At 40.5% G+C, this 25,691-nt stretch overlaps 2 protein-coding genes across 3 annotated transcripts; one reads left to right on the top strand and one right to left on the bottom strand.

Annotated features, from left to right (window-relative positions):
* Positions 1-1,666: 1,666 nt before the first annotated feature.
* LOC140637604 (large ribosomal subunit protein eL21-like) lies at positions 1,667-2,199 on the top strand. The gene has a single exon (XM_072833961.1). It carries the CDS (start codon positions 1,692-1,694, stop codon positions 2,172-2,174), a length of 483 nt encoding a protein of 160 aa, XP_072690062.1. The 5' UTR covers positions 1,667-1,691; the 3' UTR covers positions 2,175-2,199.
* An 807-nt stretch (positions 2,200-3,006) lies between these two features.
* Positions 3,007-23,804, bottom strand: LOC140637603 (ciliary microtubule-associated protein 3-like). Of its 2 annotated transcripts, XM_072833959.1 has the most exons (6): positions 23,572-23,804; positions 14,144-14,286; positions 13,428-13,526; positions 5,830-5,957; positions 4,231-4,348; positions 3,007-3,239 (listed from the first exon to the last, which is right to left on the bottom strand). In XM_072833959.1, the coding sequence occupies exons 1-6, from the start codon at positions 23,747-23,749 to the stop codon at positions 3,138-3,140; spliced, it is 768 nt and encodes a 255-aa protein (XP_072690060.1). In that variant the 5' UTR covers positions 23,750-23,804; the 3' UTR covers positions 3,007-3,137. The 2 variants fall into 2 exon arrangements, with proteins under 2 accessions (XP_072690060.1, XP_072690061.1); XM_072833960.1 differs by lacking the exon at positions 13,428-13,526.
* Between the last annotated feature and the right edge of the window lie 1,887 nt (positions 23,805-25,691).

Below are 25,691 nucleotides of genomic sequence, written 5' to 3'. Positions count from 1 at the left end.
TGAAACTAGACCACTCTCTTGCACCATACACAAAGATAAACTCAAAATGGATGAAAGATCTAAATGTGAGACAAGATTCCATCAAAATCCTAGAGGAGAACGCAGGCAACACCCTTTTTGAACTCAGCCACAGTAACTTCTTGCAAGATACATCCATGAAGGCAAAAGAAACAAAAGCAAAAATGAACTATTGGGGCTTCATCAAGATAAGAAGCTTTTGCACAGCAAAGGATACAGTCAACAAAACTAAAAGACAACCTACAGAATGGGAGAATGTTTGCAAATGACTAATCAGATAAAGGGCTAGTTTCCAAGATCTGTAAAGAACTTATTAAACTCACCACCCAAGAAACAAACAATCCAATCCTGAAATGGGCAAAAGACATGAACAGAAATCTCACAGAGGGAGACATAGACATGGCCAACATGCACATGAGAAAATGCTCTGCATCACTTGCCATCAGGGAAATACAAATCAAAACCACAATGAGATACCACCACACACCAGTGAGAATGGGGAAAATTAACAAGGCAGGAAACCACAAATGTTGGAGAGGATGCGGAGAAAAGGGAACCCTCTTACACTGTTGGTGGGAATGTGAACTGGTGCAGCCACTCTGGAAAACTGTGTGGAGGTTCCTCAAAGAGTTAAAAATAGACCTGCCCTACAACCCAGCAATTGCACTTCTGGGGATTTACCCCAAAGATACAGATGCAATGAAACGCTGGGACACCTGCACCCCAATGTTTATAGCAGCAATGTGCACAATAGCAAACTGTGGAAGGAGCCTTGGTGTCCATGGAAAGATGAATGGATAAAGATGTGGTTTATGTATACAATGGAATATTACTCAGCCATTAGAGACGACAAATACCCACCATTTGCTTCAACGTGGATGGAACTGGAGGGTATTATGCTGAGTGAAGTAAGTCAATCGGAGAAGGACAAACATTATATGTTCTCATTCATTTGGGGAATATAAATAATAGTGGAAGGGAATACAAGGGAAGGGAGAAGAAATGTGTGGGAAATATCAGAAAGGGAGACAGAACATAAAGACTCCTTACTCTGGGAAATGAACTAGGGGTGGTGGAAGGGGAGGAGGGCGGGGGCTGGGGGTGAATGGGTGACAGGCACTGAGGGGGGCCCTTGACGGGATGAGCACTGGGTGTTATTCTGTATGTTGGTTAATTGAACACCAATAAAAAATAAATTTATTTAAAAAAAGGTTTATATGACATGATTCTTTATAATATTGAAACATGCTTTAACTCAATATTTTCTGAGATTTATTAATCTATAGCTCTAGTGTAAACTCTATTAAAGGTTCAGATGGGGAATATGTTAAGTTTTGTGGATAGATGATGCTTTGCAACTTTTCATCCTGCAGTTGTAATACAAAAGCATATGTAAGAGTGTGCCTGTGTTCTGATAAGACTTTATTTATGAAAATAGGTGGCAGAGTGTAGAATTGCTGAACCCATAGTTAATATAAAAATTATAACACTACAGATATCTTGAGTTCCCTAAAAGTTACTTTAGGTTATAACCCAACTCCAACTCCATCCTTATCGTATTCCTTTCCTTAAGAAATTTTGAGCAACACCAGCTTAGCAATTTCTTTCTTACCATGTCTTTTCTGCCTAGAAAATTTCAACTCGGAACCGCCATCTTCCAGTAATTTGCCAAAATGACCAACACAAAGGGAAAGAGGAGAGGTACCCGCTATATGTTCTCTAGGCCTTTTAGAAAACATGGAGTTGTTCCTTTGGCCACATACATGCGAATCTATAAGAAAGGTGGTATTGTGGACATCAAGGGAATGGGCACTGTTCCAAAAGGAATGCCCCACAAATATTACCATGGCAAAACTGGAAGAGTCTACAATGTTACTCAGCATGCCGTTGGCATTGTTGTAAACAAACAAGTTAAGGGCAAGATTCTTGCCAAGAGAATTAATGTCCGCATTGAGCATATTAAACACTCAAAGAGCCGAGGTAGCTTCCTGAAGCGTGTGAAGGAAAATGATCAGATAAAGAAGGAAGCCAAAGAGAAAGGTACTTGGGTCCAACTGAAGCGGGAGCCTGCCCCACCCACAGAAACACACTTTGTGAGAACCAATGGAAAGGAGCCTGAACTGCTGGAACCCATTCCCTATGAATTCATGGCATGATAACTATAAAGAAAATAAAAGACCTCAGGATTGTAAAAAAAAAAAAAAAAAAAAAAGAATTTCAACTCATATGTCATGGTTTCCCTCAAATGCCACTTCCTCAAGGCTGCCTTTCTTAATATTCCCCAGCTGAAGGAAATGGTTCTCCTGTATTTTCATACTTAGTTCATGTCTCTACTAACACTTAACTCAAAGCTGTAATTATTTCTTTGCATGGCTGTCTTTCCCCATTAAATTTTTTATTTCCTAGAAAAAAATAAAAAAAAATAAAAAAAAATATTTTATTTGAGAGAGAGCATGAGCACAGGGAGTGGTAGAAGGAGAGAGAGAAGCAGGCTCCCTGCTGAGCAGGGAACCTGATGGGGATCAACCCCAGGACTCTGCTATCACAACTTGAGCCAAAAACAGATGCTTAACTAACAGAGCCATTCAGGTTCCCTGGAATTGGGGAATTTTGATTCAGTGAGGTTAATATCAGTCTGGGAAAGGCAACAAAATCCGTATCAGCCCACTGCATGCCAGGAACTCAGAAATCTGGAAGAGTTTCTAAAATATAAATGTTTTACTCTGCCTGTATGTATCATCTGTGTGTAGGAAGCCCAAGTATAAGCCAAAGAAGCCATCCAATCCTTGCTACTTAGAGGCCAATAGCCCCTGTTCCCAGGGCTAGTGGTAGATGACATAAAACTGGAACCTGGGAACTTAGCATGAGGACAAAGACCCATGAGCATCTAAGTACAATGGAGCCACCCCACTGAACGCTGGGCAGGAACCCTCCAGGCCCACGTATGTATGTAAATGACAAACCAGCACATGGACACAGAATGCTCGGAAGTAGTCTTTCTGTTCTCACACAGAAAGTAGTTATGAGCCCCTTCCCCTCCCTGGGACCCATGCTGGCAGACAAGAGAGTACAGCAGTGCAGGCGGAAGACCAGCTCTGTCCTCAATCCTGGAGCTGTGGTCAGGAGGAGTGGGTGAAGGTAGTCACAGCTCCCCAACTGTAAAACAGGCTTAGGTAGGCCACACGGTTCCGGTGCTTTCTGAAGTCCTTGTCAGTGGACAGCTGCAATGGAAGGAACTTTGTCTAGGTCAATATTCCAGCGAGAAGCCTCTGCCTCTGTCTTCCTGGCTGTGCAAAATGAACTGCACATCACCACTGTTGTGGCCCAGCTGAAGCCCACCCCATTGGAGCCTAGTCTTAGGATTCTGTCAACAGCTACTCTGTCATCTTACTCTGCTGTCCCGCTAGGAATTGTTTCCTACTTGGTAAATCTCCAAGTTAATTGGCAAACTACTCAAAAACAAAGAGTATATGTTTGATTCCTGAATGTTACGCATATGTCTAACATGATAACATTGCTACTCTAGGCATTTCACAAATAGTAGTAGAATGAATCCAAGCTTCCTCTTAAAATATGGCACCACTGGAATTATGATAGCTCACATGGATTGAGCATTCATTATGTTATAGGTACTATGTTAAGTGCTTTTCTACATTAGCTCGATCTTTACAATGTTATCAGATTGACTCTATTATTATACTCATTTTAAAGTAAGGAAAACTGGGTCTTAGAAAAGTTGCCCGAGATCACACAGCCAGTAATATGGGAGCTAGTATTTGAACCCAGGCAATCTGTCCCCTGAATCCATGTTCTTCTGAGAATGTTCTACAGCCCCCTGATGATCTAATACTCTAGTAGTGTATGGAAAGAGCACTGGCTTAGGAATCACAAGATCTAGATTCCAGTTGTCAACGTGCACTTGTCACTTAATCCATCAGAGCCTGATTTTCTTCCTCTATCATCAAGGTATAATTCTCCTGCTCCTACACTTGAGGATTAGGTAATAAAATGTGACTTTTTCCATTGTATCCACCTTTAAAAATTTTAACAAAACTGTCAGAAAAAGATACCCATATGCATATTCGCACAAAACTGCATATCCTGTCAGGGGAACAAGGACTGTCTGAAGCTCATTCAGACACTCCTGGATAAAAACCTCTGACACATATGAAAGTACCAGATAGAGAGTTCTACACAATTCCAGTCTTATACCTCAGCTTTTAGGGTTCTTTTCTGTAGACATGGAACTTGAGCCCAGTCTGGAGATCCAAATTTCATTGGCCAGGTGATTTTGGGGGGTGGTTTCATCTCTGGGTTATATGTGCCAGGGCTAGAAATGAAAATACAAAGCATCCCGTGCAATGACTTAGTAGCCATATATGAATTCCATCTATATCTGCACTTGGTCTAATTCCTTGAGAAACAGGCAACATCTTAATCATCTTTTTAATGTGGGGCAAGTGTGGAGGTCCCTTGCCTGTTAATGTATTTCTGATTAGGTGTGAGTGTTAAATATATCTAATCTTGACATCCCAGTTAGGATTAAAATCGACTCTAGTTTGAAAAACATTTTGGCAGCTCAGTATCCTTGGCTGAGGATCCCAGGAGTGGTGGGTAAGGAAATAGCCTACCAAAGTCATGAACAAGTACTGCTGTGCTTTGAAACTGGGGATAAAAGTGTAATGATAATTCAATCAGCAATATCAGCAATTGCAGGACAAGAAGGCAAAACCAGTTACATTTTGATTGACATGGCATTTATAATTGCCTTTGCTCATAACACTTGGTCTTTGGGGTAGACTCTTTGCTGTGTTGAAAATCATACTTGGGAAAAAAAAAAGAAATCATACTTAGAATGAACATAGGGGCCAATGTTCAACACTTCCACTTCCTTACTTTGACCTTGAGAAAGTTACGCTCAGCCACTGATCCTTGGATTTCTCATGATAAAACCAAAGACCTTGACCCTTTGCCTCTCGGCTCCATACATGCTGAATGGCTTCCTGAAATACTTGGTCTATAGGGACCATGTGCTCAGCCTCTCTCTTCTCTTTTCAGTTCCTCCTTGCTCACCACACTCTAGCCACACCAGCCTCCTCCTTATTCTTCCCACCAGTTCCTCCCCAGCTTACAGCTTTTGCACTTGCAGCTCCTCCTGCCTGGGAAGCCCTGGCCCAGATCTTCACAGGGCTGGCTCAGTCTTGTCATTCAGACTTCAGATCCAGTGTCATTTCCCCTAAGGAACTTTCTGGACATCCTTGCCAAAGTAGCGCCACCCATCCCATCACCACCACCCTGTTTACCATCTTCACAGATAGCACATCACCGGGTCACCACCTTGCCTGGTGTGCCTGTGACAGTCCTAGCTCATGGCTACTGTCTTGGTATAATTAGTAAGCTTACTCTCAGACGTGTCATTGCCTGACTGCTTAATTATATGGTAACCATCCTTATCACCATTGGGTTTTTTTTTTGTTGTTGTTGTTGTTGTTGTTTGTTTATTTTAGTGTATTTGCTTCCCATCTGTCTGGACTCAAGAGTGTAAGTTCCAAGGAATGAGGAGCCTTGTGTGATGGGTTTGTGCAAAATCGCTGGATCCCTTGAAAGTGCCTGACACTTATAACTGTTGATTGAATGAACCACTATGATTTAGAGTTCTATAATGCCAGAGGTCTGGAAGGTCAGAGGTTGGTGCTTTAAAGATGGGTGGGTGGTTTCCTATTCAGCTGCCATGGTTTCGATGGAACCCCTCCTTTGTACATTCTTTCCTATTGCTGTTTGGTGAAGTGCTCCAGAAGAGAGGAGACATACCCAGGATAAGAAGAGTCCTTTGATGTCCTAAATCGAGGCAACAAGGCATTAAATGGTGCAAAATTTTGTTTGTGTATTTGCTCCTGAGGATTTGCAACCTGGTACATGCCTGGGTAAAGCATCATGTCCTGTTTCTCAGAAAAAAATAACATGTTAGAGGGTGAAAAAAATATATATATATTAAATCCTACTAAAATAAGCATTTTTAATGAAAGTCTATAACATGTGCATCAAAACAAAGTCACTACTGATGCCAAATAAAAAACTTTAAGAGAATGTATACCACATGATTCAATTTTTTAAACTTCATATATATATATAAACCTTTATATATATAAAATCAGTATAATAAATACAAAGCTAAACTATTAGAGTGCTAACAGTACTGTTCATACAAAGAAACTTAACAGTACTAAAATATTAATACATAAGACACTTATTTTTGGTCTTTTTGGAAAAAAAGAACTAAGTTGTTTTTTTGTTTTTTTAACATGGCTCCAGGCACAAAAATAGAATATGAGATGAGAACTGCAACATTCTTAGTGTTTACCTTGTAATTCTTTATGTCACCAGTCAGAATAGCAATGAACTCCTCTTTATTTATTTTTGTAGTTTATTTTTTTCAATTTTTATTACTTTATATTATTTATTTGGGGGGATTTATTTATTTATTTATTTATAAACTGTAGAATGCATTATGTTTTTCTCCATAATTTTGGTAGCTAAATGTTTCTTTTTTTATTGGAGTTCAATTTGTCAACATATATCATACCAGTGGTGCTCATCCCATCAAGTGCCCCCTTCAGTGCCCATCACCCAGTTACTTCAACTCCCCACCCCCCTATCTTTTCACCAACCGTTGTTCATTTCCCAGAGTTAGGAGTCTCTCGTGTTCTGTCTCCCTCACTGATATTTTCACTCATTTTCCCTCCTTTCCCCTTTATTCCCTTTCACTATTTTTTATATTCTCCAAATGAATGAGAACATATAATGTTTGTCCTTCTCTGATTGACTTATTTCACTCAGCATAACCCTCCAGTTCCATCCACGTTGAAGCAAATGGTGGGTATTCATCATTCCTAATGGGTGAGTAATATTCCATTGTATACATAAACCACATCTTCTTTATCCATCATCTGTCGATGGACACCAAGTCTCCTTCCTCAGTTTGGCTATTGTGGACATTGCTGCTATAAACATTGGGGTGCAGGTGTCCTGGTGTTTCACTGCATCTGTATCTTTGGGGTATGTCCCCAGCAGTGCAATTGCTGGGTCCTAGGGTAGCTCTATTTTTAACTCTTTGAGGAACCTCCACGCAGTTTTCCAGAGTGGCTGCACCAGTTCACATTCTCACCAACAGTGCAAAAGGGTTCTCCTTTCTCCACATCCTCTCCAACATTTGTTGTTTCCTGTCTTGTTAATGTTCACCATTCTCACTGGTGTGAGGTGGTATGTCATTGTGGCTTTGATGTGTATTTCCCTGATGGCAAGGGATGCGGAACATTTTCTCATGTGCTTGTTGGCCATGTCTATGTCTCCCTCTGTGAGATTTCTGTTCATGTCTTTTGCCCATTTCAGGATTGGATTGTTTGTTTCTTTGCTGTTGAGTTTAATAAGTTCTTTATAGATCTTGGAAACTAGCCCTTTATCTGATAGGTCATTTGCAAATATCTTCTCCCATTCTGTAGGTTATCTTTTAGTTTTGTTGACTGTTTCTTTTGCTGTGAAGAAGCTTTTTATCTTGATGAAGTCCCAATAATTCATTTTTGCTTTTGTTTCTCTTGCCTTCATAGATGTATCTTGCAAGAAATTGCTGTGGCCAAGTTCAAAAAGGGTGTTGCCTGTGTTCTCTGCTAAGATTTGGATGGATTCTTGACTCATATTTAGATCTTTCATCCATTTTTAGTCTATCTTTGTGTTTGGTGTAAGAGAATGGTCTAGTTTCATTCTTCTGCACTTGGATGTCCAATTTTACCGTTTATTGAAGAGACAGTCTTTTTTCCAGTGGATAGTCTTTCCTGCTTTATCAAATATTAGTTGACCATAGAGTTGAGGGCTCTTTTCTGGATTCTCTATTTTGTTCCATTGATCTATGTGTCTGTTTTTGTGCCAGTACCACACTGTCTTGATGACCACAGCTTTGTAGTACAACCTGAAATCTGGCATTGTGATGCCCCCAGATATGGTTTTATTTTTTTTAATTCCCCTGGCTATTCAGGGTCTTTTCTGATTCCACACAAATCTTAACATGATTTGTTCCAACTCTCTGAAGAAAGTCCACGGTATTTTGATAGGGATTGCATTAAATGTGAAAATTGCCCTGAGTAGCATGGACATTTTCACAATATTAATTCTGCCAATCCATGAGCATGGAATATTTTTCCATCTCTTTGTGTCTTCCTCAATTTCTTTCAGATGTGTTCTGTAGTTTTTAGGGTACAGATCCTTCACCTCTTTGGTTAGGTTTATTCCTAGGTATCTCATGCTTTTGGGAGCAATTGTAAATGGATTTGATTCCTTAATTTCTCTTTATTCAGTCTCATTGTTAGTGTATAGAAATGCCACTGACTTCTGGGCATTGATTTTGTATCCTGCCACACTGCCTAATTGCTGGATGACTTCTAGCAGTCTTGGGGTGGAGTTTTTTGGGTTTCTATATACCGTATCATGTCACCTGCAAAGAGGGAGAGTTTGACTTCTTCTTTGCCAATTTGAATGCCTTTTATTCTTTTGTTGTCTGATTGCTGAGGCTAGGACTTCTAGTACTATGTCGAATAGCAGTGGTGAGAGTGGACGTCCCTGTCGTGTTCCTCATCTTAGGGGAAAGGCTCCCAGTGTTTCCCCATTGAGAATGATATTTGCTGTTGGCTTTTCATAGATGGCTTTTAAGATGCTGAGGAATGTTCCCTCTATCCCTACACTTTGAAGAGTTTTGATCAGGAATGGATGCTGTATTTTGTCAAATGTTTTCTCTGCATCTCTTAAGAGGATCATATGGTTCTTGGTTTTTGTGATAGGTATGATCTATCACAAGATTTCTTTATGAGTGTTGAACCAGCCTTGCATCCCGGGGATAAATCCCACTTGGTCATGGTGAATAATCTTCTTAATGTATTGTTGGATCTTATTGGCTCGTATCTTGTTGAGAATTTTTGCATCTGTGTTCATCTGAGATACTGGTCTATTATTCTCCTTTTTGGTAGGGTCTTTGTCTGGTTTTGGAATTAAGGTGATGCTGGCCTCATGGAATGAGTTTGGAATTATCCCATATCCCTCTATCTTTCAGAACATCTTTAGTAGAATAGGTATGGTTTCTTCTTTAAACGTTTGATAGAATTCCCCTGGGAAGCGATCTGGCCCTGGACTTTTGTGTCTTGGGAGGTTTTGGATGACTGCTTCAATTTCCTCCCTGATTATCTGCCTGTTCAGGTTTTCTATTTCTTCCTGTTCCAGTTTTGGTAGTTTGTGGTTTTACAGAAATGCGTCCATTTTTTCTAGATTGCCTAATTTATTGGTGTATAGTTGTTCAAAATATGTTTTTAAAACGTCTGTATTTCCTTGATGTTGGTGGTGATCTCTCCTTTTTCATTCATGATTTTATTAATTTGAGTCTTTTCCCTTTTGTTTTTAATAAGGCTGGCTAATAGTTTATCTATCTTATTAATTCTTTCAAAAAACCAACTCTTGGTTTTGTTGATCTGTTCCACAGTTGTTCTGGTCTCTATTTCATTGAGTTCTGCTCGAATCTTTATTAACTCTCTTCTGGTGCTGGGTGAAGGTTTTACTTGCTGTTTCTTCTCTAGCTTCTTTAGGTACAAGGTTAGCTTTTGTATTTGAGTTTTTTCCAGTTTTTTGAGGGATTCTTGTATTGCTATGTATTTCCCTTTCAGGACTGCTTTTGCTGTATCCCAAAGATTTTGAAGGGTTGTATCTTCATTCTCATTAGTTTCCTTGAATCTTTTTAATTCTTGTCTAATTTCCTGGTTGACCCTTTCTTCTTTTAGCAGCATGCTCTTTAACCTCCACGTGTTTGAGTTTCTTCCCAATTTCTTCTTTGTGATTTAGTTCTAGTTTCAAAGCATTATGGACTGAAAATATGCAGGGAATAATCCCAAATTTTTGGTCTGTTGGGACGTGATTTTTGACCTAGTATGTGGTCTATTCTGGAGAAAGTTCCATGTGCACTTGAGTAGAATGTGTATTCAGTTGCGTTTGGATGTAAAGTTCTGTAAATATCTGTGAAATCCACCTGGTCCAGTGTATCATTTAAAGCCCTTGTTTCTTTGGTGATGTGTGCTTAGAAAATCTGTCATTTGCAGGAAGCACCATGTTGAAGTCTCCCAGTATTATTGTGTTATGTCTTAGCTTTGGTTATTAATTGATTGATATACTTGGCAGCTTCCACATTAGCGCATAAATATTCATGACTGTTAGGTCCTCTTATTAGATAAATCCTTTAAATAGGATTTAGTGTCCATCTTCATCTCTTACTACAATATTTGGGTTAAACTTTAATTTATCTGATATGAGGATGGCTACCCCTGCTTTCTTTTCAGGGCCATTTGAATGGTAAATGGTTCTCCAACCTTTCATTTTCAGGCTGTAGGTGTCCTTACATCTAAAATGAGTCTCCTGTAGACAGCAAATAGATGGGTCTTGCTTTTTTATCCAGTCTGAAACCCTGCGTCTTTTGATTGGGTCATTAAGCCCATTCACGTTCAGAGTTACCATTGAAAGATATGAATTTAGTGTCATCATGATACCTATTCAGTCCCTGTTTATGAATTGTTTCTTCTGGCTTACTCTCTTTTACAGAGTGTCCCTTAATATTTCTTGCAGATCTGGTTTGGTGGTTACACATTCTTTCAGTTTCTGCCTATCTTGGAAGCTCTTTCTCTCTCCTATTCTGAATGAGAGCCTTGCTGGATAGGGTATTTTTTGCTGCATGTTCTTCTCATTTAGAACCCTGAATATATCCTGCCAGCCTTTTCTGGCTGCCAGGTCTCTGTGGAGAGGTCTTCTGTTAACCTACTGCTCCCCATATAGGTTAGAGATCTCTTTTCTCTCGCTGCTTTAAGGATCTTCTCTTTATCTTTGGAATTTGCAAGTTTCACTATTAAATGTCTGGTTTTGAACAGTTTTTATTGATTTTAGTTGGGATCTCTCTATCTTCTGGATCTGAATGCCTGTTTCTCTCCCCACGTTGGGGAAGTCTCAGCTATGATTTGTTCAAATACACTTTCTGGTCCTCTGTCCCTTTCAGTGCCCTCTGAACCCCAATTAAACACAGATTTTTCCTTCTGAGGCTATCATTATTACCCTTAACCTTTCCTCATGATCTTTTAATTGTTTTTCTCTTTTTCCTCATATTCCTTCCTTGCCATCAACTTGTCTTCTATATCACTCACTCGTTCTTCTACCTTGTTAACCCTCGTTGTTAGACCTCCAGTTTGGATTGCATCTCATTTAATTGATTTTTAATTTTGGCCTGATTAGATCTAAATTCTTCAGTCATGAAGTCTTTTGAATCCTTTATGCTTTTTTCCAGAGCCACCAGTAGCTTTATAATTGTGTTTCTGATTTGGCTTTCTGACATTGAATTGTAATCCAAATCTGTAACTCTGTTGGAGAGTAATATTTCTGATTCTTTCTTTTGTGGTGAGTTCTACTTTCTAGTCATTTTGCTCAGTGTACAGTGGCTAAAAATGCGTTGTACTGTAAAAAGGATGGGAAAAAGGGGGGGGGGAACCAAAAACCAAAACCCAAAAACAATAAAAAACCAGGAGGGGTATCCTCTGATTCTATATAGTGTAAGTCTCTTGACTTCCCTGGAACTTTCCAGCACTGCTCGGTCTAGAACTTGCTCTTCCCCTTCCCTTACAGCTGGTCTTCTGGGGGAGGGGCCTGTTGTGCTGATTCTCAGGTGTGTGCACCTGGGGGAGCTGCTCCGCCCCCTGCCAGGTGCAGGCTGCAGTGGGAGCCGTTTATCCTGTGAGGCCTCTATTCCCTGTCATCCCTGCTCTGTCCCAGGCACTGGGTGACACAAGGAGGAACAACAAGACTGGCAGCGGCCAGCTCTCCAGCCCTGGATTTAGCTCCCGCAGTAACTACTGCAGCTCCCAGTCCACACTGGCCTGGATGCTCCCGGTGGTGGTGGGCGCTGATCTGCACAGCTTGGGGGCATCCGGCGGCAGGAGTGTCCTCACTGTCCTGTGTCCTCCCAAGTTCCGCCTGTCCCAAGGGGAGCGCTGGATCCTGGGCTGTGTCCCTTGGTGCCCTGGGCTCCGGGGCCTGCACGGGTGGAATTGCATTGCCAGGGCCGCGCAGCCCACTCCGCGTGCAGCCGCCGCCTGAGCCGCCCCTCGAGCTGCTCCGGGGCCACTGGGATACGCGCTCCAGCTCTTTAAGGTGCTCGGCCCGCAGTGTGTGGTGCACTCTCCCCAGGGTGCAGTTCCTCTGTTAGTTAACCCAGGAACCTGGGGGCTCCACTCCTCCTCCTGGGATCCTGCCTGAGCTCCTTGAGAGCGCCTTTCCATCCAGGAAGATTATTAAAGTTCCTGTATCTCTGGGCCTGGGTTTTCCTGTCCTGGGGGCTCTCTCCCGGGCCTTATCCCGGCTCCTCGTGGGGCCCCTCCCCCACTGGATGCTTTTTAATTTTTTTCTTCTTCCTACTTTGTTAGAAGTGTGAACTCTTCTCACTGTGGCATTCCAGCTGTTCTCTCTTTAAATCTTAGGCCAAATTCATAGGTTTTTGGGATGATTTGAAAGTTATCTAGGTAAGTTGTTGAGGACAGGTGACTTGGGGACCCTACTACTCCACCATCTTGCCCCACCCCTGCAATGAACTCCTCTTGATTTATTTTCCATCACCATCTTTAACAAATTCTTCTATCATAGCCCAAAGTTCTATATAATATAATATAATATAATATAATATAATATAATATAGGCCAATTCATCCTCTTTCAGTTCATGTATCAGTTATAGTTTCACTACCCAGGCTATAGATACAGGGAGAAAATCAAGATAAGTATGGGTTTGGCTAGCCAAAGATATACATGCTGAGGTTGCAGAAAGAGATCTATGGGAGGTAAAGGAACAAGGTGACTTTGGATCTGCTGCCCCTACCATTCCACTCAGAATTTTTTTTTAGAGCCTGTATCCCTCTCTTTGAGTGCAAGAGTCAGAAAAATGCCCAACAACAGATTAGGATCCAATACAGAAGACTTTTAGAATTGAAATCCAATCACACAAAAGGAGTTCAAAAGTAGGAATTTGCTTTTTAAGTGGCAAGATAATAGGATGCATGTAAATAAACTTTGATACTTAATGTCAGCTGTGTCAGCCCTGAAGCAGGGTCTTGGTACCATTTCTTTCCAGAATTGTTTTCCACTCTCCAGGGACTCTCACACACATTTGAGATGCTAACACCTAAGCTTCTCAGATAGACTTCTTCGTAGTTTTTGTCTAAATATTTTTCTTGAATTTCAGGGCACATTTTATGGTAACCTCCTGCTCTCCCAACTTCATTCCCTGATGCAAATACATGCAGCAACATGGATCCCAGTAAAATCTAAGCACATTCAGCCATTTCTAACCTTGTTGATTGTCTTAAACCTCTCAGCTGTTCTGGCACCAAAAGTATATCCTTTTTTACTGGTCGGGGTCTTAGAGAGGTTATATGCCAATCCATACACCTTCAGGTAGTATATAAAGAAAAAGAAAGAAAACATGTAGAGAATATTACAGTCATCAAAACAGAGTGGGCTCAAAATGTTCTTATCTGAATGTCCTTTGCAAAAGTTGCTTTTTCTATCTTAACTCCTCTGAGTGACGACCATAGAAACAATGATATAAGCAAGGCAGGCATACCAGTCTGCAAAGAAATGTGGCTGGCCAGGTAGAGTAAATGACCTTCCTGTGTATTCCAGTGTATCCAGTCCTGTAAGCCCCTGAGCTGAATTTGCCCTAATCCCACCCTCAGTCTGATTACATTATTTCATAAACTGACCTAGCATCACAGCCACATTCCAAATTTGGACTAATGGGAGGCTTTGATTCAGAGACTTTTGAAGGCGGGAATGCAGTGAGGACTGTATGAAGAAAGGGTTGCGTTTGGTGGATGTTGGAAGTGGAGCAAAAGGGTCCCTTAATTTCTGACATTGGACCTGACAGCTGGCTGCAGAGGACCAGGGCACCTTCTCATGTTGCCACCCCAAAGATTACAAATCCTGTGAGTTTTTCTTCCATGGAACCTGGGTATCCTCGCATAGTCAGGGGACCGAAACCCACCCAAGAGAAGGTGAATACTCACATCTTCTGCTATGTAACATCCAGGGCCTCTGTGGGGCGCTCCTCGAAGAGGGAGAAACTTGTTCCCCAACAAGCTTGGGGGGTGGTGATGAGGAAAGAGCTTCCTCGGTTGACTTGTTCCAAAGGGGTAGTTAACCAGTGACTCTGAAGATCAAGAAAGAGCAGAAACTCCACTTGAGGAAGGCCCCTGTCTGAGTGAGCGCTCTGGGGGTGCGTGGGCTGCGGGGAGGCCCAGATCACTGGGGCCCGATTGAGAACAAACACCTGACTGAACCCGGTGGAGGGGACGGCCTGCATCCCACCCCCGTAGCCTCCCCACTCCTCCTCCTGCCACCCTCGACGCCTTATCACAGCCCCGCACACCCATCGCGCCTTGCAGGGCAGCGCTTGGGTACCGCGATGCTAAAGGAACGCAGGGGCGCCGACACGCCCCCGAGCGGCTTCACGCGCCTGCATCCTGAGGAGCGGGCCCCGCCCCCCTGGGTCCTGGCCGAGAGCCCCGCGATCTCTGCGGGGGAGGGGGGAAGGGGCGGGGCAGGGGGGGCCGGGGGGCGCAGATGGAGGGTTTGCTGGCCTCGCGGCCACTGCGCCTGCGCGGGTGAGGGACTGAGCACAAGGGCTTTGGAAGTCGGGCCACCGGGATGTGGGGCTGAAGAAGGGGGAACGCTGGATTTAGAATACCCCGAAATCCGGACTGCCAGGGTCAGGAACCTGGAAAATGATGGCGAGTGGGATGGGCTTCCAGGACCATGCCTACAGCCGGGGAATGTGGACTAAATGGAGCATAGCCTAGACAGTTCCCTACTAGGCCCCTCTTAGACCCATTTTTCTGCAGGTTGCCCCCTTCTACCTCTAACCGTAGCATGCACGAGGCTTTAAAAGGGTTGGGAGCCTTGAGTGCAGCAGTGGGACTGCAGAGGAATCACAGAAGTGCTTAATAGTTGTAAAACCTTGGCCATCTCTTAAATGTTTAAGTCTCAGTTTCCTCATCTCCAAATTGGGAATAATAATTCCTCTTTATTGGGTAACAGCAGGATTAAGAGAACAGGATGAAACCAATCAGGCCCTGGTACTTGGCAGGTGACAATGGCAAGAGGTTATTATGAAGATGGTATCCAGCCCCATTATGAGCACTCCTATCCTAACCCACAAAGAAACGTGCGGTGTGTATTGGCTTCTTTGCCTTTACCCTGCATATTTTCTTACCTTTTTAAAAACTTAAACTCAATTTGCCAACATACAGTATAACACCCCGTGCTCATCCCATCAAGTGTCCTGCATATTAACACCAACCTGTTCTGTCCTGAATTTTGGATAGCTTTAGGAGTTATCAGATGTGGGAAGCAGCAGACATACAGTGTGACTGGTCCATGCTACTCTTTGGCCTCTGAGGATGACCCTGGGATCCACACACACCCTGGCATAGAACTATCTGCAGGATGATTTCATACATTTAATGTAGGGCTTCCAAGAAAGGTGATACCGGCTACAACAAGATATTTTGCAAACTCGAGGAAGCATTTTGCTTGTGAAAAATTCCTGAGGGGATGCTCCTGGTCATGGGGCCAAGGAGGCTGGACACCCTGCAGTGTGTTGCCCCAATACATGGTGCATTGTCACATGTCTTGCATAACATTCAGATGTCCTGCTGGACTTTATAGAAATAATTGGTTGTACCTGACTTACATATAACATTGATAAAAATTTTTACAAGAAATAATGCATGAAACCCAGTAATATAGGACAAGGTTGTGTGAGAAACAAAGCTTATAAATGAAATAAAGACACACTCTCAAAATTATTGAATAATTTGCTTTAAGCCTTCTCTCTCCTCAAAATATAATTGCAGTAAAACTGATGATAAATAAAATATAAAAATATTGGTATTGATTTGATAACTTTCACTTTCATTAATATTTCAGGTAATATTAATATTTTTAGGTACCCACAGGTGTGTTTTGAAATTACTGTTTACATTACTAGTGACATTAAACATGTTTTGCAAAGTACTTTGATATTACGGCATCCAATTCCTCATTGGTAGACTGGATTGCTTCCGACTAATCTTCCAGCTGAGAAGAGGTAGAAAAGCTGGGCAAAATAAATTATGTATGTTTGGAGACATCAGAAATATACCATGAAAGAATATACAGGGCCAAGATTGCAGACTGAGGGAAAGCCTAAAATGGTGAGCCACAGTTGGTGCTGCTGTTCTCTTTGAACATCTGTTAATCAATAAGTGGCCGAGAAGCAGAGGATTTAAGTGGAACTTTGGACATGTATGTTTCTAAAAGCTGAGGATCAAAAATTAGGCTGGCCATGGAGGATGGGAGACTGGAAAGTACCTGGGCTTTTAGCTGGGACCCTAAAGGGATAAACTCTAGGAATAAGAGTAAATAAAAAATAGACCAGCTCTCCAAAAACCCTGAAATCCACGTTTGTATTTACATAGTCTCCAACAGCATTAAGGTAATCTGCTTCTACCTTTACTGCATACCAGAGGGAAAAAAGTAAATTATCTCTGAGTATAATATCATCCAAAGCATTAACTAATTTTATAATTTTTCATGCAAAATGTTTGGCATTCAATATAAAACAGCAACTCATATTTTTTTTTAAAAAGGGTAGAAATAAACCTAAAGGAAATCCAGAGATTGAAATTTTCAAACATGGACTTTAAAGTAACTGTACTTGGCCGAGCTTTTGGAGGAAGCCTTCAGACTGCAGGGTAAACATGCAAAGCAAGAGAAAGTAAGGACCATCAAGCAAATTCTTGGCTTCTGAGGTAAGAGGCTAAAAGAAAAAAGTGATTAGACCCTAAAGACAGGGTCAGTAAAGATCCTACTGTACTCAAGAAAGAGAATTTTTCCCCATCAGTCTTCCTGTTCATGTTACTAATGTAACACACAGCTGTGACCACCTATATCATGATTGATGCAAATTTATCAACTTTTCATTAAAGCCAATCCAAACATCATATAGTCAAAGATGAACTGTTTATATGCTATATGTATCTCCTGTATAACCAATTATGTAATGGTAAACCTGAGAAGTTAAGGTAGAAGTTCAGGCAGCTCTAAGGATTATCAAGGATTCAATGTTTGCATGATAATCACACACAAAGGAACCTATGCAGATGATTGTCTAGGACCAAAGAATGTTTAGACAAAGTTTTATCATGGGGCCACTTCTGATGAAGACTTTAAGTAAAGAATTTTGCAGTTCCCATCATGTAGATTTCTAACCATAGTTATAACATCAAGGATGCCTGATGTTTATGGAGACTGTTTTAGCTTTATCAGACAGTTTATCAGATTTCCTCATCTGTCTGTGTATGAGGCCATTGTACGGATTATTATTCTGGGCGCTCCTGGGTGGCTCAGTTAGTTAAGCATCTGCCTTTGGCTCAGGTCATGATCCCAGGGTGCTGGAATGGAGCCCCACATCGGGCTGTCTGTTCGGTAGGGAGTCTTTTTGTTCCTCCTCCTTTACCTCCCCTCCCTACCCTCCACTTGTGCTCTCTCTCTCTCTCGTGCTCTCTCTCTCTCAAATAAATGAATAAAATCTTTTAAAAAATAAAAAGAATTCTTATTCTGGGAAACCACCTGCTCTTCTGCAGTGATCTAGTTGAACTGGCTAAATAGATTTGATTTTTGGTATAATGTTTTATTTTTTTTAATTTTTAAAAGATTTTTATTTATTCATGAGAGACACACACACAGAGAGAGAGGAGAGAGAGAGAGAGAGGCAGAGACACAGGCAGAGGGAGAAGCAGGCTTCAAGCAGGGAGCCCGACTTGGGACTCGATCCTGGGACCCGAGAATCAGACCCTGGGTTGAAAGTGGTGCTAAACCACTCAGCCACCCGGGCTGCCTCTGGTATAGTGTTTTTTTAATTAATTAATTAATTAATTAATTAATTTTTAAATTTATTTATGTATTTATTTTGGTATAGCGTTTTAAATAGATTTTTGTCTCATTAAAAAATTTATTGAATTAAATAAGAAATCAATTTAGCAAAGGGGATAAAGCTGGTAATTCAATAAATGATAAGTTGGAGAATTTTAGAAGCAATAAAAAGTAGTCAAATAAAAATTGCACAAATAACATCGTCTTATACTATATGTTGGCAAATCAAACTCCAATAAAAAATACATAAAAATAAAATAAAAAAGAGGGGGGGCAGTTGTAAGGGATATATAATACTCCCTATATTCCTTTGTACTATTCAACAAATGCTCCTTTAAGAATGTTACATAAACACAAAGATTAGTTCATGCAGTTCCCAAAGATTTATATGCAAAATATTCTCTATGTCAAATCCTATTTTTAAAGTTTTCAAATAGAGCACATTTTGTAAGGCCAATTCATGTTCTCTAATTCATATTTTTTGTGAGACTAGATTTTTGAACATTTTCTTAAAATAAAACAATCCCAGTGAGGCTTGCAGGAGGGAAAAAAAAAGATAGAAAGAAAGCACCATCTCTGAAAGAACTCAAGACATGAGTATAACAGCAGATTATAAAAGCTGAAAAAAAATGAAAGAATTGGGAATTGAATCAGAAGAAAATATTTAGACTTGAAACTTGGAGATGCAAAAGGACAGGAAATGCAGGGGAAAATTGACAGTTGAGAAGCAACGAAAAGTTTCACTTAGACGCAGATCTTTTTAAAGTACAGAACAGTAAATGTGTTTTCCTAATAAGATTTAATTTTTTCTAGCTATCTTATGGTAAGAATACATTGTATAATGCATGTAACATACAAACTACTTGTTAATCAGCTGTGTTATTTGTAGGACTTCTGATCAACAGTAGGCTATTAGTTAAGTTTTGAGGGAATAAAAGTTATAGGTGAATTTTTGATTACATGGGGGTGAGCACTCTTCATCTCATGTATTTGAAGGTCAACTGGATGTATATATATGGAGAGAGAGAGGGAGGGAGGGAGGGAAGGAGGAAAGAAAAAAGAGGGAGGAAAGGGTTACTAACATCTAATAATTGAAGAATTTGGGGCAAATAGGTAAGATGATTCCTTGTACTGTCTTTGCAACTTTTCTTTAGGTTTGAAAATGCTTGAAAATAATAGTTAAAAACTAGATACCATTACAAAAGTGAGAAAGTAAGACAAGATACCGAGGAAGACACAAGCACAAAAGCATCAAGACCTACAGTGTCCATCAAATGTACGAGCCACTACCCATATTTAAAATTGAAATTTGTGTAAGTGTAAAATACACATCAAAATTTAAAGACAGAATGAAAAAAGTACAAAATACCAAAATAATAAATTTTATATTGGTTACATGCTGAAATAATATTTTGTATTTATCAGGTTAAATAAAATATAGTAGTAAATTTTTTTTATTGGAGTTCAATTTGCCACCATATAGCATATGTTGCATATAGCATATAGCAACACCCAGTGCTCATCCCATCAAGTGTCCCCTCAGTGCCCATCACCCAGTCACCCCCACCCCCCGCCCACCTCCCTTTCCACCACCCCTTTTTCATTTCCCAGAGTTAGGAGTCTCTCATGTTCTGTCTCCCTCTCTGATATTTCCCACACATTTTCCTTCCTTTCCCCTTTATTCCCTTTCACTATTTTTTATATTCCCCAAATGAATGAGACCATATAATGATTGTCCTTCTCCGATTGACTTATTTCACTCAACATAATACCCTCCAGTTCCATCCACGTCGAAACAAATGGTGGGTATTTGTAGTTTCTAATGGCTGAGTAATATTCCATTGTATACAGAGACCACATCTTCTTTATCCATCCATCTTTTGATGGACACCGAGGCTTCTTCCACAGTTTGCCTGTTGTGGACATTGCTGCTATAAACATCAGGATGCAAGTGTCCCGGTGTTTCCCTGAATCTGTATCTTTGGGGTAAATCCCCAGTAGTGCAATTGCTGGGTCATAGGGCAGATCTATTTTTAACTCTTTGAGGAACCTCCAAACAGTTTTCCAGAGTGGCTGCACCAGTTCACATTCCCACCAACAGTGCAAGAGGTTCCCCTTTCTCCACCTCCTCTCCAACATTTGTTGTTTCCTGTCTTGTTAATGTTCCCCTTTCTCACTGGTGTGAGGTGGGATCTCATTGTGGTTTTGATTTGTATTTCCCTGATGGCAAGTGATGCAGAGCATTTCTCATGTGCTTGTTGGCCATGTCTATGTCTCCCTCTGTGAGATTTCTGTTCATGTCTTTTGCCCATTTCATGATTGGATTGTTTGTTTCTTGGGTGGTGAGTTTAATAAGTTCTTTATAGATCTTGGATACTAGCCCTTTATCTGATAGGTCATTTGCAAATATCTTCTGCCATTCTGTAGGTTGTCTTTTAGTTTTGTTGACCATTTCTTTTGCTGTGCAAAAGCTTTTTATCTTGATGAAGTCCCAATAATTCATTTTTGCTTTTGTTTCTCTTGCCTTCATGGATGTATCTTGCAAGAAGTTACTGTGGCCGAGTTCAAAAAGGGAGTTGCCTGTGTTCTCCTCTAGGATTTTGATGGAATCTTGTCTCACATTTAGATCTTTCATCCATTTTGAGTTTATCTTTGTGTATGGTGCAAGAGAGTGGTCTAGTTTCATTCTTCTGCGCGTGGATGTCCAATTTTTCCAGCACCATTTATTGAAGAGACTGTCTTTTTCCCAGTGGATAGTCTTTCCTGCTTTGTGGAATATTAGTTGACCATAGAGTGGAGGGCCCATTTCTGGATTCTCTATTGTGTTCCATTGATCTATGTGTCTGTTTTTGTGCCAGTACCACACTGTCTTGATGACCACAGCTTTGTAGTACAACCTGAAATCTGGCATTGTGATGCCCCCAGCTATGGTTTTCTTTTTAAAGATTCCCCTGGCTATTCGGGGTCTTTTCTGATTCCACATAGTAGTAAAATTAACTTCACCTGTTTCTTTTTACTTTTTTAAATTTTTTTATTTTTTCTTTCTTTTACTTTTTTAATGTGGCTACTAGGAATTTAAACTTAACACATTGCTTACATTATATTGCCATTGAATAGTGCTGATCTAGGATATATAAAACAACTATTACAGATCAGTAAGAAAAAACCAACTTAATAAAAAAATAGATAAAATACTTGAATGGGAACTCAGAAAAAAGAATAGCCAAATAACCAGTGAACATATAAAAAGTGTTCAACTTCAGTAGTCATAAAGGAGTTAGAAATTTAAACCGTAATGAGCTACCCACAAGATGGCTTAAATAGTAAAAACAGATAGCACTTGGTTCTGCTAAGAAGCAAAACAGCTGAATATACTTTTAGTGTGAATGCAGATTGATATTAACCTTGGAAAATTGTTTGGCTGTATCTACCAAAGATGAAAGGACATCCCTATGACCTAATACTTCCTGCTCCTTGGTACTTACTTAGCTAGGAATGCATACAACTGTGCACCAAAAGGCATGTATAAGAACATTAAAAGCAACATGATCCATAATAGTCCCAAACTGGAACAAATGTCCATTAATGGTAGAATGGAAAAATAAGTTTTGCAATACTCAGATGAAGGAATACTACATAACAATGAATAGGAACAAAAACCCTGTGCATGTAACAATATAGCTTAATCTCACAGTTTTTTAAATTGTTTTTTTTAAGATTTTATTCATTTATTCATAATAGACACACACACACACAGAGACACACAGAGACAGAGACACGGGCAGGGGGAGAAGCAGGCTCCATGCAGGAAGCCTGATGTGGGACTCAATCCCAGAACCCTGGGATCACACCCTGAGCCGAAGGCAGACGCTCAACTGCTGAGCCAGCCAGGCATCCCAATCTCACAGTTTTGAATGAAATAATTTAGACACAAACATTTACATACTTTATGAATATATTTACATAAATCCAAAAATAGGCAAAACTAATTTGTGTTAGAAGTTAGGATGGCTGTACCTTTTAAGGAGGGTGAAAGCAATTAAAGAGAGGGGACATGAGAGGGCTTTTGGAGAGATAATGGTGATCCCTTTCTTGGACTGGGTACTGCCTATGCAGAGTTCACTTTGCATATTTTATTAATCTGTTCAGTTATGATTTGGACCTTTTTTGGTATTTATGATAGACCCATAAAATAGTTTATTTTTTAACAATCTGGCAATCCTAGAGGAAGCACATTAACATTATTTACTTCTTTTCAAAAATAATATAGTCATACTTCTTTTCCTTTTTCATTGGTTTGTAATTTGTTGAGTATTATCCCTCCTTTATTTTTTTAAGATTTTATTTATTTATTCACGAGAGACAGAGAGACAGAGGCACAGGCAGAGAGAGAAGCAGGCTCCATGCAGGAAGCCTGACACGGAACTCGATCCCGGGTCTCAAGGATCATGCTGTGGGCCAAACGCAGGCGCCAAGCTGCTGAGCCACCCAGGCTGCCCCTATCCCTACTTTAAATAAAGCTGTTCACCTCTTTCTGTTATAAGGAAGCAGTAAGTCTGGAGTGGTAGTAATTTTCTTAATACTAGCTTTTTTCTGGTGCCCACTTATAAATCTACTTTTTTGTTTTCCTAAACTGCTTGTATGAGATGACATTTAATCTTCCTTCTTAATTACAGGCTTATTCATTATTTATTATATGGTGCAAGAGTCTGACTACTTCATAAAGTAGTCACATCTGAGCATTTATATATTGAAAAACATTATTTTTCTTCTTTACAATTGTGACATATTATTCATGGTAGGTTATGTTTCAATGAATTTAATTTTAGGATAATAAAAGGAGTATTAAAAATAATGTTACTCAAAGTTACTTGGGTCTGAAGAGGATTGAGAACTCCTATCTAGAGAATAGGGGTTCTGCGGGAGAATGGATGTGTCTTCAGAAGGTAGAAGGAGAGGAACATAGACTTTATTAATCCCACTTTCCAGACTTTATTAAGTACCAGCTTCTCTCATCTGGTGGTAGAGGAATGAACACAGGCTTTGAAGATTCTCAACTGGTTTCCAAAAGGTACTGGTATGTCCTTTACTAGCAACATGACTTTGTGGAAGCTACTTAGGCTTGACATATCTCTAAAATGGCACTAATTATTTCTTGCCTCCTAGGGCTACCATGGGAATTTAAGAAATGCAAGACAAATCTTACAAAGCAAATGACTAGCCTAAAAATTGGCATTTAACTTTTGATAAAGCACTTTTGATCTACCACGTCTGTGTCCAGAGCCACAGCTAACTCCCAGAGTTCCTTTATGGGAATAAATAAATAAATAAATAACCCTTTCATCTGAATGGGTGCCACCTCTTATCAAGGCTCAGGACTTGGTGAGAAGAGCACTGCCCCAGCCCTGCCTGGATCAGGGCTTTTATGGAATCCTGTGCATATACCATCTCTTTCTGGTTAGACTCCCATACCGAAGAAATGAGTTTTCATAGATGTACTAGAGTTTAAGAACATGATTACCATTAGCGAAGTTCCAAAGAAATGGATGGGTGATCCATGGAATGGCTTTGTTGTCTCTCAAATTCTCAAATGGATGAGATGGTATAGAGTTTAAAGATCTCCAAGAAGTTGTGTACCAGATATCCCCATCAGAAGGCCTTTGAATTGACTTTTTTCTCTCATTTAAGAATAGCTCCATGAGTCACCACTCTCATAAAAATACTTTAACCAAGAAAATGAAGGGTATAACTAAGACTGGCTGCTAAGCAGCAGCCCCACCCTTGAAATCCTCCAAGTCATTGTGACATTACTTTCTGAAGGGTCGCATCATGGTGAAAAGGAAGCCAGAAAGGCCCCACTTTGAAAATCATTTCTTCTAATTATTAATTGCACAATTTGGGGCAAGGTTTTCTCACAAGATCTTAATTTCCTTACCTATAATATGGGGACAATATTCACCACACAGGAGATAGCCTAAATAAAGTACCTCATGTCCTGCTTGGAATACTCACCATATTAGTTCCTGTCTCCCTTTCTGTCCTCATTAATTTATTTATTAAACAAGCACTTATTAAACTCTCACAATATGCCAGGCACTGCTCTAGGCAATGGGAACATAGCAGTAAACCCAAATCCTTATCCTCACAGAGGTTAATTCTCCTGAAGGAGGCAGACAATAAAAATGATAAATATATAATATGTATGATATGGCAGGTACCAAGAAAAAAGAAGCACAGGAAGGGGAGAAGGAATAAGGAGGTTTCAATTTTAGGTTGTGCAGCCAGAAATGGCCTCCCTGAGAAGTTGGCTTTGAAGAAAGGCCTGAAGAAAGTGAGGTCAAAAGTCGAATGGAAATCTGAGGTGAGTGTCGTAGCTTGTGCAAAGGCCCTGAGGCAGTAACATGCCTGGGCTACTTGAGAAACAGAAAAAGAAGCTGAACTAGGTAAAATAGAGGGAATGAGAAGAGTCAAATGAGGTGAGGTTAGAGCCTTCATAGATCTAGAGCCAGATTGTGCATGTCCTCTTCTTGCATGTAGCAGGTGCGGTAAACTTTCACTTGATAGACTAGTTAATATGTAAATGTAGCAGGAGAAATGGGAGACACCATTTTTGGGGGCTGCAGTAGTTTTTGCATTCTAGAAATGATGACAGAATCAATCATTATGGGAAAATAGTGGCATTAGAAGAAGGTATGTCTGGGAAACCAATTTGATCTAGCAACTGGTCATTGTATTGTTCAAAGACACTTTTCCTCAGATCAATGGCCTCTTTCATGTCCTTCACCAAGTCTAGTTCCCTGCATATCCTTTCCTCAGTGTCATTTGCCATAGTAGTGACTTAAATGGAAACTCCTTCCAAAAAGACTGCCCAAATTCCTATGTTCTGTTTTACTCTAGGCTTTCTTATTCTTTGCTGAGAAGTGTAATTACTTTGGGGCACCTACGTGGTTCAGTTGGATAATCCTGGGACCCGGGTCCCAGGGTCCTGGGCTGGGATTGAGGCCTGTGTCAGGCTCCCTGCTCACCGGGGAGTCTACTTCTCCTCTGCCTCTGCCTCTGCTTGTGCTCGCATACTCTCTCAAATAAATAAAATCTTAAAAAAGAAATGTGTTTATATTAATAATAATACCGAATTTTACTGGCTTTTGCCTTCCCCTGCTTATTGAGGACACTCCTATATCTATGCTTTTGATCTCCAAGGCATGTCATGTAAGTGCTCAGAAGTCAATACATCAGCTACAATCACCATGAGTGTGATTTTCCCACATTCTTTTTTTTAAATTTATTTTTATTGGTTTCAATTTGCTAACATATAGAATAACACCCAGTGCTCATCCCATCAAGTGCCCACCTCAGTGCCCGTCACCCAGTCACCCCCACCCCCTGCCCACCTCCCTTTCTACTACCCCTTGTTCGTTTCCCAGAGTTAGGAGTCTCTCATGTTCTGTCTCCCTTTCTGATATTTCCCACTCATTTTTTCTCCTTTCCCCTTTATTCCCTTTCACTATTTTTTATATTCCCCAAATGAATGAGACCATATAATGTTTGTCCTTCTCCGATTTTCCCACATTCTGTAATGCTGTCCCAGCCCTGTCTTCTCAATGGTGAATTTAGATCACAGCGCCACCTCCCCATCCCTGC

This window comes from Canis lupus, chromosome 8, assembly GCF_048164855.1.
Source record: "Canis lupus baileyi chromosome 8, mCanLup2.hap1, whole genome shotgun sequence".
NCBI lineage: Eukaryota > Metazoa > Chordata > Mammalia > Carnivora > Canidae > Canis > Canis lupus.
This window is presented reverse-complemented; position numbering and strand designations above follow the sequence as displayed.

What these genes read in the sequence shown, in the direction of transcription:
- LOC140637604 (XM_072833961.1), top strand. Translation starts at nt 1,692, where the DNA reads ATGACCAACACAAAGGGAAAGAGGAGAGGTACCCGCTATATGTTCTCT.
- LOC140637603 (XM_072833959.1), bottom strand. Translation starts at nt 23,749, where the DNA reads ATGGAGCTATTCTTAAATGAGAGAAAAAAGTCAATTCAAAGGCCTTCT. An exon ending in GATGTTACATAGCAGAAGAT is followed by an intron (nt 13,527 to 14,143) that starts GTGAGTATTCAC and finishes TACTACCTGAAG; the next exon opens with GTGTATGGATTGGCATATAA. An exon ending in AAAGAACCCTAAAAGCTGAG is followed by an intron (nt 3,240 to 4,230) that starts GTATAAGACTGG and finishes CTTCCATTGCAG; the next exon opens with CTGTCCACTGACAAGGACTT.